This window comes from Haliotis rufescens, unplaced genomic scaffold, assembly GCF_023055435.1.
Source record: "Haliotis rufescens isolate VD_foot unplaced genomic scaffold, xgHalRufe1.0.p SCAF_14, whole genome shotgun sequence".
NCBI classification, from domain to species: Eukaryota; Metazoa; Mollusca; class Gastropoda; order Lepetellida; family Haliotidae; genus Haliotis; species Haliotis rufescens.
This window is the reverse complement of record NW_025963824.1, coordinates 28,947,615-28,963,361: the sequence shown is the minus strand read 5'-3', so window position 1 is coordinate 28,963,361 and position 15,747 is coordinate 28,947,615. Positions and strand designations below refer to the sequence as shown.

Below are 15,747 nucleotides of genomic sequence, written 5' to 3'. Positions count from 1 at the left end.
CAGCCCGAGAACCTCCCACAGCTTCATAACTAGGGGCGTGTCAGGGAACTCAGCCCGACAACCTCCCACAGCTTCTTAACTAGGAACGTGTCAGGGAACTCAGCGGGCCAGTCCAATGTCTTTATGTCTTCTCGTTGGAGATTATCGGAGACGACCTGGGAATGTTGTGGTCTAGCATTGTCATCTTACAGTTCAAAAGTTTGTGCCGATAATTCTAGCGAAATGAACAGTTCAGGCCCATGATTCATTACAACCTCGCCCGTTCTGTATCTATTTTGGGTAGATTTATTTTCTGTTGCAGAATATAGTACTTCGATTGAATCGGAGGAATGGTCTATATTATAAAGGTTTGTGCTCAGTAAAGGTTTTTTTCTATTGTCCTAACTGTGTGCTGTCTCTCGCGAATTAGCTCCGAAACTCTCTTTAATCATAACAAGACATCAATAAACACATTCTTCCATGACTTCGGAAAATACACGATTCTAAACTCAACGATTCAACAGCTGATTTGTTTGACGGTCACATCGCTGCAGAACTGGGAACGATGTGGTCTAGCATTGTCATTTATCAGTTCAAAAGTTTGTGCCGATAATTCTAGCGAAATGAACAATGATAGGACGCACAACAACAATACCGCTCACAGCCAGGCCCTGGTCTCATTACAACCTCGGGGGCGGTCGGGTAGCCCAGTGGTTAAAGCGTTCGCTCGTCACGCCGAAGACCCGGGTTCGATTCCCGACACGGGTACAATGTGTGAAGCCCATTTCTAGTGTCCCCCGCCGTGATATTGCTGGAATATTGCTAAAAGCGGCGTAAAACCATACTCACTCACTCATTACAACCTCGCCCGTTGGAAGTTACTTGTCCCACAGTCAAGAAGTTACACCTTTTGATTTGCCCAACATTTGGGCAACGTAGGTTACTGGTGTCCCAAACTTATCTACCTTTCGCCAATGTTATCTGTTTATTGAGATATTATCTCGGAGGCATTTTTAAGCATGTGCTCAGCTCAATTGCATTTGTGATTGTGTGTTTTCATATTGGCGCACATACTTTGGTTTCTGTGAGCACGTGTATAACGTTTTGGTCATGCATGACATTGCATTGCGTTAAGATGTTATATGCACCTAAACAATAACTACATTCAAATATTAATTTCCCTTACTTTTGTCGGTTGTATATTACAATGTAAAGTTTTCTTTGTTTAAAAGTAATTAAATCCATTCTTGCTTTGCCGAAAACAGACCTTTCCAAATGAGGATATATGTCATTAGAGGAAGAGATAGTTGCGTTTTGTATCTATTTTGGGTGTATTTGTTTTCTGTTGCAGAATACAGAACTTAGAGGGGCTGGTAGTTCGATTGAATCGGAGGAAGGGTCTATGTAATAAAGGATTGTGCTCGGTAAAGTGTTTTTCTATTATCCTAACTGCGTGCTGTCTCTCAGTATTCAGCTCCGGAACTTTCCATAATCATAACGAGACACCAATAAACACATTCTACAAGGACTTTGAAAAATACACGATTCTAAACTTTCTCAATTTGTGGTCAAAATGGCCAGCATGACGTCATATTATTTGCTTCACAATGGGCGGTCACGTGCAAGCGACGTGTTGTGTAGAACTAAATCTTGGTAAACCCGGTATTGATGGTAAGTTATACGCTTTACACTTACAAGATAATGTATACAAGCGGAAAGAAGTTACATTCACAGGTAATCTAGGAGATTAAAGCGATGTCGACGTTAGTGGACTCCATAAACACACTTCACACAATCTTACTCGCAACAATGATAATAAATGGACTATGGTCAAAGAAAAAAATCGAGTGGCTACTAAAAATCGTCATTACACCACCATATGTGATGATGGGTAAGGCACATAATTTAACTAAGATAATAAATAGTGGGATTGTACTCGTGGCTTATATCCCCTCAAAACGAAAAAGTGTGTTAGTCTCTTCCCTGCCAGAAAACCCAGGTCATATGTTATTTAGTCGTCCGGAAGTAAAAAACGTTAGTTTAAATTTGGTTACTGAATACATTGATATTAAAGACAACTTGAGTGCAATACCTAATCTTTCTACGCTTATTATTGAAGTCTTGTTTGGAGATGTACCGGTAGATGCCTTCGAAATATTACCAGGTCTATCGATTAAATGGCTCAAGAAACACAACCGTCAACGTTGCAGTATTATTTATATGGCAGCATCACCCGTTGCAACCATTGAGGGGGTCCAAATTATTAAAAGTGACAGCATTTCTCTCACTAAGATATTTATGCCGTATAATATACATTTAATAAGGCTGATGTACACTCTCAAAACATTGAAGCAAGACCAATTAAAGACTATCATATGATATAATAATATAAACTATGAGTTTATATCCGGCGCTCGATGAAGCATTTGAAAAGGTGGATTTCTTTCCGTTCTAGGCAATTCTACAATAATAATAATTACTAATTAATAGTGATTCATAAACAAGTTTGAGATAGTCGAAATCATACAGCAGGTTATACTCTTAGCAGAGATTTCTTATGATTATCAAAACGGTTTTGTGACTTTTTTGTTTGATTGTATTCCAGATCATTAAAACGTGTACAATTTGGTTTAACAACTCAAACATTTGGACATTTCATCATAATGTGACAGATGTTGTTTTTTTCATATTGATCGTCATTGTCTATGGTATCAATGATGGTGGTAGAGTGGATGCTTGATCAGGTGCAGGACGTTGTTCTTGCCAAGAGTGAGTGAGTGAGTTGGGTTTAACGCCGCTTTGAACATTCTTCAAGTCATATCGCGGTGTGTCAGCTTAATGTGGGAGGAAAGCCCGAAGTGATGCAGGTGTCAGACGTTTACCACTACGGTGAAACCCACGAGCTGACAAACCTAGAAACATAATCGTGGCAAACCGGGATTCGAACCCACAATCATAGGTTTCTGGCGTGCCCAAGGGACGCAACTCTGCACAGCGAATCGCAGTGCCTTAGACGACTGGGCCACTAGTGCCCCCTCTTGCCAAGATGGAGGATGAAAACTGTGCACGAAGCATAAAACGAAAGTATTTGGGAGTTACATTTCCCTGGGGAAGCTCACTTTTATTTCGTTATTTTCAAGATCCCCGAAACTGCATTGCCACCAATAGCCCATTAGTCATACACTGCGAAAAATGGATATATAGGCCTTGTATATAATTTGTCATTCTTTGAAAAGACTAAAATGTACAGATGTACAACGATGCCTTGACTAAGATTTCAAGCTACGTCAAACCTTGAAAAAATCATGCAAGTCAACACATAGAAATACCCAAGGAGGATAAGGGCTTTAGACGCGGCATTTACTATGTCCAGCAGTGTGGTCAAAAGGGCAGCGTGGCGTCATATCGCTTGCGTCACAATGGGCCGTGACGTGCTGAAAAGAACTAAATCTTGAAAAGTTTAATTTTCTTTCGCTGTACAAAATGAAAGCATCTTCAGTAAACACAGCGCCTTATCTGTTGTTTGGAGGCTATTATCGATTCTCGTTTAGTTCGAATTCCTGAGGCATTCGTTACACTGAAGCTGCTCTACTTACTGTTTTCGCTAATACCAAAACGTTCGAGTTTAATTTCATCCTAATACATTCTATATGAACATAAAATGTAGAAGTGGGATACCTGTAGATCGCATTCAATTTAACATTTTTTAACTTTGGTTAAAATTTGATTTTTGGAGTGTTAAGCACAAGGAAAACACAGTATTATTTCCTACTGATCTCAGTTTAAAACTTTAGTAAGTCTGTAATGGGGCTTGTTCTACTTCCGGGATCAAATTATTTCTGCGATTGTTATAGTTGATATATAACTCCTCTATAGTTTTCCATAATGACCTATATTTGCATCAATTTACTTTTATATAAAATGCACGATCAGAATGGCAAATGATTTCCTGACTCATAATCATTGGTAACAATAACAATATCGTGACGTCACAATACTTGTTTAACAAAGGATTAACGACGATATCCACCCTTTCCGGAATGTTAAATGCTCTGTCTCTACATGATACATATTACATTGGGAATGTTACACTTATTTCTACGCCAAAATATCATATGACAATAACAGATTAAAAGAACAGCTGCTGAAATGTTGTTGAGGGACCCCACATATACCTATTTCGGGTACATGTTTTATCAATAAAACAAAACAATATCGAGTAGCATGCAAGAAGAATTCATGAAATCATATAAAACTTTATTTCTCCATTAAATTTACACGGTTTTATTTAAAGTGACATACATTCATCCACAAATGAAAGACGAAATGTTGGTACCGATATATACGTTCATCGTCTACATAATGTTCACAGAGATAAGTGATTTGTTTCCATGATCTTGTTGCAATGAATAAAATGTTTGAAGGATACAAAATATAAACAAAATATAACGAAGTACAAATGCTGAATGTCAGTAAGAAGCAAGAAGCAAAATCCCACAAAAACATCTGTCTTGCTTCTTTAAGATACGGCTTATTATTTTCGAGAGGATTATATCTCCATTTTTATTTTTAGGAATACCTTGACCCATTCGGGAAGTGACGTAACCTCCTCCTTTGTTTCTGTGTGGTAGATTCGTGGCTGTATCAGGGTGTTTCTGTGTGGTAGATTCGTGGCTGTATCAGGGTGTTTCTGTGTGGTAGATTCGTGGCTGTATCAGGGTGTTTCTGTGTGGTGGATTCGTGGCTGTATCAGGGTGTTTCTGTGTGTTGGATTCGTGGCTGTATCAGGGTGTTTCTGTGTGGGAGATTCGTGGCTGTATCAGGGTGTTTCCTGTGTGGGAGATTCGTGGCTGTATCAGGGTGTTTCTGTGTGGGAGATTCGTGGCTGTATCAGGGTGTTCCTGTGTGGGAGATTCGTGGCTGTATCAGGGTGTTTCTGTGTGGTAGATTCGTGGCTATGTATCAGGGTGTTTCTGTGTGGTAGATTCGTGGCTGTATCAGGGTGTTCCTGTGTGGTAGATTCGTGGCTGTATCAGGGTGTTCCTGTGTGGTAGATTCGTGGCTGTATCAGGGTGTTTCTGTGTGGTAGATTCGTGGCTGTATCAGGGTGTTTCTGTGTTGGAGATCCGTGGCTGTATCAGGGTGTTTCTGTTTGGGAGATTCGTGGCTGTATCAGGGTGTTTCTGTGAGGGAGATTCGTGGCTGTATATCAGGGTGTTTCTGTGTGGGAGATTCGTGGCTATGTATCAGAGTGTTTCTGTGTGGGAGATTCGTGGCTGTATCAGGGTGTTTCTGTGTGGGAGATTCGTGGCTGTATCAAGGTGTTTCTGTGTGGGAGATTCGTGGCTGTATCAGGGTGTTTCTATGTGGGAGATTCGTGGCTGTATATCAGAGTGTATCTGTGTGGTGGATTCGTGGCTGTATCAGGGTGTTTCTATGTGGGAGATTCGTGGCTGTATATCAGAGTGTATCTGTGTGGTGGATTCGTGGCTGTATCAGGGTGTTTCTGTTTGGGAGATTCGTGGCTGTATCAGGGTGTTCCTGTGTGGGAGATTCGTGGCTGTATCAGGGTGTTTCTGTGTGGTGGATTCGTGGCTATGTATCAGGGTGTTTCTGTGTGGGAGATTCGTGGCTGTATCAGGGTGTTTCTGTGTGGTGTATTCGTGGCTGTATATCAGGGTGTTTCTGTGTGAGGATTCGTGGCTATGTATCAGGGTGTTTCTGTGTGGTGGATCCGTGGCTGTATCAGGGTGTTTCTGTGTGGGAGATTCGTGGCTGTATCAGGGTGTTTCTGTGTGGTGGATTCGTGGCTGTATCAGGGTGTATCTTTGAGGGTGACTCGTGGCTGTATCAGGATGTTTCTGTGTGGGAGATTCGTGGCTGTATCAGGATGTTTCTGTATGGGATATTCGTGGCTGTATCAGGGTGTTTCTGTGTGGGAGATTCGTGGCTGTGTATCAGGGTGTTTCTGTGTGGGAGATTCGTGGCTGTGTCAGGGTGTTTCTGTGTGGGAGATTCGTGGCTGTATCAGGGTGTTTCTGTGTGGGAGATTCGTGGCTGTGTATCAGGGTGTTTCTGTGTGGGAGATTCGTGGCTGTATCAGGGTGTTTCTGTGTGGGAGATTCGTGTATCAGGGTGTATCTTTGAGGGTGATTCTCACTGATCACAGAATGTTTCTTGCTCATGAGAGTAATTTGATTGGACACTATTTTCAGCCTCCTGCGATTCTTATCAGACTAAAAATGAAGCTAATTGAATGGGTCCAGGGTGTTAGGGTTAACTGGATGAGGATAATTGAGGGTGTTTTTCATGAAACATATGAAAACTTATTTATTAAAAAACCAGAATTGATTTAAAACTGAAACTCTGACAAAAAAATCCTGACAACTCGTGAATAATGTTACTCCCTTGCAACAAGCGATTGAAACAAGTGAAAATGGTACATAATAAGAAATGCATGAATGGACATGTATATCTACCCAAAGCCAGGAGCCAATATAAAAAGGCACCATAAACAAATCATGAAAAACACATGAGACTAGATCCACGTAGATGGGTGTTGGGCCGTCTGTATTGCACACATCAGCTCCTGTTTAATATCAGCATGTAGGCACCTGTCTCACAACACACTCAAAGCTCCAATACGTAGTATAAATACAAATGTATAGTCAAATTTCTTTCTCAAAATCAACGTATTCGACCCGACCCCACCCAAACGTAAATGGGAACAGAAACCATAAATTAGTAGGGCGTCTGTTCCATATCCAAAACGGAAATAAAGACATGATTTAAATATACATCTGTAAAAATGTTAAGCACTTGTAGATATGAATACAGTAAAATACGTTTATAACGAACACGCTTATAACGAACTGACGGATATAACGAACTTTATTCTGGTCCCGGCCATTTGCTGTATAGATGTTTTATATATGCTTATAACGAACTACGGTTATAACGAACTAAAATTAGTGGTCCATTTGAGTTCGTTATAACCGTAGTTTACTGTACTTTTGAAATACCTACATTGATCTCATGTTGAAAAATGTCCAAGGTATCATCATCACCTGTGTGAACACTATGTTCCTCCCGGTAGTCTGAAGTACTGCGTCATCTCATATTACGCAGAGAAGCAGTGGAAGCAAATGAAAGGGCAGTGAAGCAGTTCCTGTCGCGGTGCGCATGTCACTAGAGAGCCGATTGCGGGTTCTATATTTCAATATGAACATGTAAACAAAAACAAATGTGGTTTGTTATAACAAACACAGAAGGATACGATTTCCTATTTACAGTACAAGGTCAGACTCATTGGCCATGTTCATTAAAGTTGTTGAAAATACACATCACTTTCCAAACCGTTCATCATATAACCATGTACATCATGATGTAATTATCATATAAATATAACAAGAAATAGTGTGTCATTAACTTCCGTTTCTGCGCATTATACACGTTCGTTATTGAGGAAGAAAAAAATACGGATGTCAACTCCACGTGCATGATGAAGGAGTTAGCACATACTCCGAAACGTTGTGTTCCTCATAAAAAAAGAGTTCGACATCTATTAATTCTCTTCTTTACGTGTTTCACTTGTAAATGCCTTTCTAAGATTTTAATATTTATATTTTGCAGGATGCACTTCCGTTACATCGTTCAAGACATGGATTTGCACCGTTACCTCCTGATCCAATACCGAGCTAGACAGCTAAATGGAATCACTCTATGTGACGTCAGTACTGTGCGCTGACGTCATAATGAATTGGAAATGAGGCCAAGATACCCTTGACGTCATACAAACACACATCAGACTGTGATGTCATGAATATCATGCTTTGTTATTAAAGATTCATTGTCTTCATGTGTTCAAACTGTCATATATCCTTTAATTATACACTTGTTAACTTGAAGTTACTCTTGGAACACTATACGTGACGTCAGTACTGTGCGCTGAATGAACATCGAAACTAATGAGCCCATGATATATTTAAATAGTTACATTGTTAACAAAAGCAAATGTGGTTTGATTTTAACAAATGACTATAAGTATTTTATATGAAAATGTATAGCTAGCGGTGCTTAACTTATCCACGTGTATATTTATATATACATTCCAAGGAGGATTTTTTTGCTGAGGAGAATAACACTTGTTTCATTGCCATCTGAATCAGTCACATAAACACCGCACCACATGTCCACTTGGTAGTCATTCATGTCTCACTGTGTGAGCTGGTAGTCATTCATGTCTCACTGTGTGAGCTGGTAGTTATTCATGTCTCACTGTGTGAGCTGGTAGTCATTCATGTCTCACTGTGTGAGCTGGTAGTTATTCCATCATCACACAATGCAGAGGGAGTGGCAAGTATGAAGCATATAACAAGCTTAAGATTCACTTCACATTGACGTCCTATTCACAGTACAAGGATAGCATCATCAGCACTGTCAATCAAAACTGATCAACATTCACCCCATTTCCCAAACGGCACCTCACACAATCGTCTGTGTAAAAGGAAATTGTTTATCTGTAATACCGACGAAACACTTCCGGTACTGCGCATGATACACTTCCGTTTCCGCGCAGGTTGTGCTTCCGTTTTTTTGCTCAGGATTCACGTCCGTTACGTCATTCCCGTCTCCATCACGCCCGCTTCTTTTCAATATCGAGCTGGTCCGCAGAATGGAATCACTATTTTTGACGTCCCTACTGTGCGATGACGTCATAATGAATTCGGACCATCATGTCAATGACGTCAAAATGCATTCATCATACATATGATGTCACAATAAGACACCGACGACACCATATCAGTTACTTCATGAAAAATGACCGATATCGCCACAAAATGTATCCCAACGTGAATAGGGTGTTGCTGATAACGCAGTCCATCAGCGTATCACTATGTCCTTGCTTGACAACATTGCTTACCTTTAGGTTCTGTCATCACAATCGCAAGTGTGTTGGTAAATTGCCTACAACGGGCCCTTTACCGATTCATCCCCTTCAAATACATAGCCATTGTTATAGTAATACATGGGCATATCTGCATAGTAGGCGCTCCGCCATGTTGAATATGGGGTGTAGTAAAAAGGCAAATATGCAACAAACGGACGAGGGATTTTCAGCGTGTCAGAATCCGTCCCTAGTCGAGAGGAATTCGTGGATCTTGACTTCGACCGAAATGCGAAAGGATATCTGAAACAGGAAATAGGAAAATATGAATTGCTTACTCATTCGTGCGTTGGGGTTCAAAGAAATATTACAAATCAACAGTGTTAGATTAGAACTTCTCGATATGTCGACATTAGTAACGAAGAAAAAAACTCGAAACCTTTTCAAAGAGTGAAATATAGCCGGGAAATTCTCTGGAAACCATAGGAGCCAGGTGTAAACATTTTTCATGCTCGATTAACAACTAAAATATGCTGTTATGTATTCATCATAACAATGCATGAGTTAAAAGAATGTATGTTTGTTTTTTAACGCCGCACTCAGGAATATTCCGGCTATATGACGGCGGTCTGTAAATAATCCAGACAATTCAGTTATTGGCATCATGAGCATCGATTCAAGCAGTTGGGATACGATGACATGCATCAACCATGTCAGCGAGGTTGACCTCCAGATTATATTAGTCGCCTCTTACGACATGCATAGTCGCCTGTTACGGCAAGCATGAGTGAATGAAGACCTATTCTATTCCCGATCTTCAAGGGTCCAGTATTTGTTCTCACATTCTCCACACTACATTGCCACTGCATAAGGCATGTTAAATAGTGTTTGTCATGCTATGTGAACACAGCCTATGTGTGGAGAAATAGAGAATCTCACCCGAGTGTCTTTTGATATCAAATATATCAACCCGAGTTGATAAAAGTGGAAAAACTCCGAGGCTTGCCGAGGATTTTTGCCACTTTTATCAACGACTGTTTGATATCAAAAGACACGAGGGTGAGATTTTATTTATAATCCAACATCATTCTTCCAACTTTTTCAATTTGTAGACAGTAATTAGCAGTGTCTTACTGCTAAGAGCTTCAGTAGCAGAGCCATTTGATGGTGACGTCATGGTAAACAATGGTCTGCAAATCATTGTGATGTAATATCATTGCAGCGATATCTACAGTGTAGATATCGCTTCATCTCATCCAAGTGATATCTCCCGTGGGAGCCAGTTTTGGATGATAAATGACAACGCAATACATACTTTAATAAAACAACTTCTAATCATTTTATGATTATATTCTTCTAATAAATACGTGTTACTCTTTTTCTAACTACATTGAGGCTTAGTGTTGGGCGACCTACCTTCGACACAGCAGTGCTAGCAGTAGGATCATTAATCCGAGGAATAGCAGCCCCGTTATAAGAGACACTGTTATGATCGTTACTGAAAAAATAAGCTCTGTTAAATGATTCTAATAAGTTAACGACGATATACGCTATACGATGTGTGTTTGTTTGTTTGTTTGTTTGTTGTTTAACGCCGCACTCAGCAATATTCCAGCTATATGACGGCGGTCTGTAAAATAATCGAGTCTGGACCAGACAATCCAGTGATTGACATCATGAGCATCGATCCACGCAATTGGGATATGATGACATGCATCGATCAACTCAGCGAGTCTGACCACCCGATCCCGTGTAATTACATGTGATCACTCTCGTTGCTGAACTATTCGTCTACCGTCATGTATATAACACCAGTTATTCCAGAACTGCATGGGAAGATACACTTTTGTTTAAAGATATTGTTTGGAGCAATGAACAAACACAGACAGACGGATTTAGGCATTATTTTAAAGGCCACCCGCCAAAATATACACAGAAAACAGTTGAAGCACACATAAAATATTTGACAAAATGAGATTTGAAATATAATACTTCTAATTTAGACAGGTTTGTTCGGAAATTAATACTACTACTAATGCTAACTACTATTACAGCGCCAAAACTACAACTACCAGCACCACCGCCACTACAACATCAACAGCTACAACTACTATTAGTACAACGCAAACAACTACTACAACTACCACCACTACAACACCAACTACTACAACAACTACCACTACAACACAAACAACCACTACAACTACTACTACAACGCCAACAACCACTACAACAACGACCGCTACATCCTCTTCAACATCAACAGCTACAATTACTATCACTACAACACCTACTACCACTACTACTACCACTTCTAACATTACAAAAAAATGTAACATAACTCTTGTTTTGAACAAATTTTGGTCCTTCTGTATCGGATCCATTACAACCCTTTTTTCCTTTTTGAAATCATTCTGAACTGTGGGATATACCGTCAAGGATATTGTCGCATTCAAAGGCAATTAATATTATTTTTGTCGAAATTGCGTTATTGTGTGTGAGTGAGTTGGGTTTAACACCGCTTTTCACAGTATTCCATTTATATCACGGCGTGTCAGCTTAATGTGGGAGGAAAGTCAGAAGTGATGCAGGTCTCAGACATATACCACTTCGGTGAAACGCACGAGCACGGGTCGAAATTGCGTTATTGTGTGTTAGTGAGTTGGGTTTAACACCGCTTTTCACAGTATTCCAGTTATATCACGGCGTGTCAGCTTATTGTGGGAGGAAAGCCAGAAGTGATGCAGGTTTCAGACATAAACCACTTCGGTGAAACCCACGAGCACGGGTATGGTGCTGGCGTTATTGTGAGATTTTGCATGATTGTGCATAGTGTCAAAATGTCGCTTGTGCGTCTTGTCCTTCAGCCAATACAAAATATTATTCCAAACACAAATCCTTGAGTTCTTTATTCTTGTACAGATCAAAGATCATGATTGAGTGAGTGAGTTGGGCTAACCCAACTGCACGGCGACAAAACAGATAATGGTCTAGAATGGTGAAGGCGTCAGAGACACCGTTTCGAGTATGCACATGCATTGGTACACAATACTTTCTGAAGCCCATTTCCGGTGTCCACAGTGGCTAGAATATTGATGAAACCGACCACAATGCACGACCACAATGCACAGGTGTGAGTTAGTGAGTGAGTTCGGTTTTACGCCGCTTTTAGCAATATTCCAGCAATATCACGGCGGGGGACACCAGAAATGGGCTTCACACATTGTACCCATGTCGGGAATCGAACCCGGGTCTTCGGCGTGACGAGCGAACGCTCTAACCACGGCTACCCGACCGCCCCCACAATGCACCGGTACCCACTAAGGCACGCACGTCCTTACGCACGCACTCATTCACGAGTAAAGTGAGTGAGTGAGTTGGGTTTAACGCCGCTTTTAACAGTATTCCAGTTATATCACGGCGTGTCAGCTTAATGTGGGAGGAAAGCCCGAAGTAATGCAGGGCTCAGACGTTTACCACTTCGGTGAAACCCACGAGCACGGGTATGGTGCTGACAAACCTAGAAACATAATCGGGGCGAACCTGGATTCGAACCCACAATCATAGGTTTCTGGCGTGCCCAAGGGACGCAACTCTGCACAGCGAATCCCGTGCCCCCTTCACGAGTATAAGGCGTGACTTACCAGTTGGTCTGTCAGTGACCCCTGGGGTCCCATCCTCTTCATCCTTATCCTGGACACGCCCTCCCCCTGGGAAAAACCAGAATGTCTTGTATTACGTATCATCGAAATAATCAAAGTATCTGTGTAATATAATGTTGTTCTTTGGTTTGTTTGTTGTTTAACGCCGCACTCATTAATATTCCAGCTACATAACGGCGGTCTGTAAATGATCGGATCTGGACCGGACAATCCATGGATATCATGAGCTTGATCTACGCAATTGGTATATCGTTATGGATCAACCAAGTCAGCGAAACTGACGACCTGATCCGTTAGTCGCATCTTACGACAAGCATAGTCGCCTTTTACGGCAAGCATGGGTTGCTGAAGACCTATTCTAACCCGGATGTTCACGGGTCGTGTAATATAACAATCAACAAACAATGCCTACGTGACATTACATATTCATCAAAACAATTGAAGTTACACGAAGTATCTGTGTAATATAACAATCAACAAACAATGGCTACACTGCCTACAATATCACTGGTTTGTTGGTCTGAATTTGATTATTTTCGAGCCACGGTGATATAGATGGCCTAATGTTCAGTGCATCTTCCCGAGGCAAGGGAGTTATAATTAACTGACTATAAAAGTCCAGTTTCCACCCTTGCCGAACTAGGCTGGTATTATGGATTTACATTTTGGCTGGACTAACGAGTCTATGCATAGTCCAATCAAAATCGCGCACCGAAATCGAAATCCGGTTCGTAAACTGTCGTGCAGATTTCGATCGATTGCAGGATTTGCAAAGTATGTGCACCGCCAACTCGTTGTCAACAGATATTTTCCAAATCCTTTCATATTTTTAATCAAGGTACTCACGTGATTTGATTCATTTCGCGATGTAAGACCCATTTTATCACAAGATAGATCTTGATTATCGATCAGATCGTCCTGACTGGACGCCACCATTTTGTGTGAAACAAACGCAAGTGATACGAGAGGTGGAATCTGATTGGTCCATAGGAGAGTATTAGAAGGGACATAACCGGTAATAGGCACTGGTGGCGCTACGTTCGAGCTAAGTTATTCCAGCCTAGTTCGGCAAGGGTGGAAACTGGACTTTTAAAGTCAGTTAACTCCCTAGCCTCGGGAAGATGTGTTCAGTGCGGCGGTAACAAAGAAACAAACACAGTTGCCAGGGGACGGCGAGGAGCTGCTACAGCAGGGAGACAATCTGGTGCACTTATACTTATTTTTTTTGAGAACTTGTTTTAATATTAAATTACTTTCTTACCTGTCTCATCTTCTTCATCGGTCGTATTACGTGTTGAATCTGATGTAGTTCTCGTTATAGTCGTTGTCGGTGTTGCAGTTGTCATTGTCGTTGGTGTACTTGTTGGCGTTGTAAAGGTATACCCTGTTCTGGGCGTTATGGTAACAGTAGAGGTCGTTGGTGAATGCATTGTGGTTGTGGGTATGGTTAGTCTTGTTGATGTGGGCCTTAAAGTAGATGTTGTATAAGTTGTACTTGGTGTGGTTGCGGTTGTCGTTGTTGTTGTTGTTGTAGAAGTAGTAATCGGTGTTGTGGCTGTTGGAGGTAAAGTGGTTGTAGTCATAGTAGTTTGTGTAGGGGTAGTAGTTCTCGTAGTTGGTGTTGTAGTGGTAATGATAGTTGTAGTTGTTGGTGTTGTAGTAGCAGTGGTTGTAGTAGTTGGCGTTGTAGTGGTAGTAGTAGTAGTAGTTGTAGTTGTTGGCGTTGTAGTGGTGGTAACGGCCATAGTTGTAGTGGTTGTTGGTGATGTAGTAGTAGTTGAAGTGGTTGTTGGTGTTGTAGTTGTAGTGGTAGTAGTAGTAGTTGTTGGCGTTGTAGTGGTAGTAGTTGTAATTGTTGTCGTTGTAGTAGTAGTTGGTGTGGTTGTTGGTGTTGTAGTTGTAGTATCTGCAGTTGTAGTAGTTGTAGTTGTTGGCATTGGAGTAGTAGATGTAGTGGTTGTTGGTGTTGTAGTTGTAGTAGTTGTAGTAGTTGTAGTTGTAGTTGTAGTTGTTGGTGTTGTAGTTGTAGTGGTTGTTGGTGTTGCAGTTGTAGTAGTTGTAGTTGTTGGTGTTGTAGTTGTAGTGGTTGTTGGTGTTGTAGTGGTAGTAGTTGGTGTAGTAGTAGGTGTTGGTGTTGAAGTGGTGGTAGTGGTCGTAGTTGTAGTGGTTGTTGGTGTTGGAGTAGTGGTTGTAGTCGTAGTAGTAGGTGTAGTTGTAGGGGTTGTAGTGGTAGTAGTTGTAGTTGTTGGCGTTGTAGTGGTGGTAGTGGTCGTAGATGTAGTGGTTGTTGGCGTTGTAGTAGTAGTTGTAGTTGTTGTTGGTGTTGTAGTGGTAGTGGTAGTGGTAGTAGTAGTAGTTGTAGTTGTTGGCGTTGTAGTAGTAGTTGTAGTGGTTGTTGGTGTTGTAGAAGTAGTAGTTGTTGGCGTTGTAGTGGTGGTGGTAGTAGTTGTAGTTGTAGTTGTTGGTGTTGTAGACGTAGTAGTTGATGGCGGTGGTGTAGTAGTAGTTGTAGTTGTAGGCGTTGTAGTAGTAGTTGTAGTGGTTGTTGGTGTTGTAGAAGTAGTAGTTGTTGGCGTTGTAGTGGTGGTGGTAGTAGTTGTAGTTGTAGTTGTTGGTGTTGTAGACGTAGTAGTTGATGGCGGTGGTGTAGTAGTAGTTGTAGTTGTAGGCGTTGTAGTGGTAGTAGTTGTAGTTGTTGGCGTTGTAGTTGTGGTAGTGGTGGTTGTTGTAGTGGTTCTTGGCGTTGTAATAGTAGTTGTAGTGGTCGTTGGTGTTGTAGTGGTAGTGGTAGTAGTTGTAGTGGTTGTAGTTGTAGTAGTTGTAGTTGTTGGCGTTGTAGTAGTAGTTGTAGTGGTTGTTGGTGTTGTAGTGGTAGTTGTTGGTGTGGTAGTAGTTGTTGGTGTTGTAGACGTAGTTGTTGGTGTTGTAGTTGTAGTAGTAGTCGTAGTAGTAGTTGTTGGTGTTGTATACGTAGTAGTTGATGGTGGCGGTGTAGTAGTAGTTGTAGTTGTAGGCGTTGTAGTGGTAGGAGTTGTAGTTGTAGGCGTTGTAGTGGTAGTAGTTGTAGTTGTTGGCGTTGTAGTGGTGGTAGTGGTCGTAGTTGTAGTGGTAGTTGGCGTTGTGGTAGTAGTTGTAGTGGTTGTTGGTGTTGTAGTGGTAGTGGTAGTAGTTGTAGTTGTTGGCGTTGTAGTAGTAGTTGTAGTGGTTGTTGGTGTTGTA

At 41.2% G+C, this 15,747-nt stretch overlaps 2 protein-coding genes across 3 annotated transcripts in view; one reads left to right on the top strand and one right to left on the bottom strand.

Moving 5' to 3' along the window:
- The window catches only part of LOC124152709, a 29,290-nt gene extending 21,453 nt beyond the window's left edge, over window positions 1–7,837 (top strand). For both annotated transcript variants that reach the window (XM_048395246.1, XM_046525746.2), the window contains exons 3-4: window positions 1,331–1,403; window positions 7,612–7,837. In XM_048395246.1, the coding sequence (XP_048251203.1) occupies window positions 1,331–1,403; window positions 7,612–7,680 (142 nt within the window). In that variant the 3' untranslated portion in view covers window positions 7,681–7,837. The remainder of the gene's footprint in view (window positions 1–1,330; window positions 1,404–7,611) is intronic.
- Window positions 4,222–14,915, bottom strand: LOC124152661 (mucin-2-like; the record flags this gene model as incomplete). The annotated part of the gene is made up of 4 exons (XM_048395244.1): window positions 4,222–9,169; window positions 10,283–10,364; window positions 12,511–12,576; window positions 13,790–14,915. Coding segments are annotated over 4 exons (1,497 nt in total), but the record flags the coding sequence as incomplete, so codon positions are not given.
- Between the last annotated feature and the right edge of the window lie 832 nt (window positions 14,916–15,747).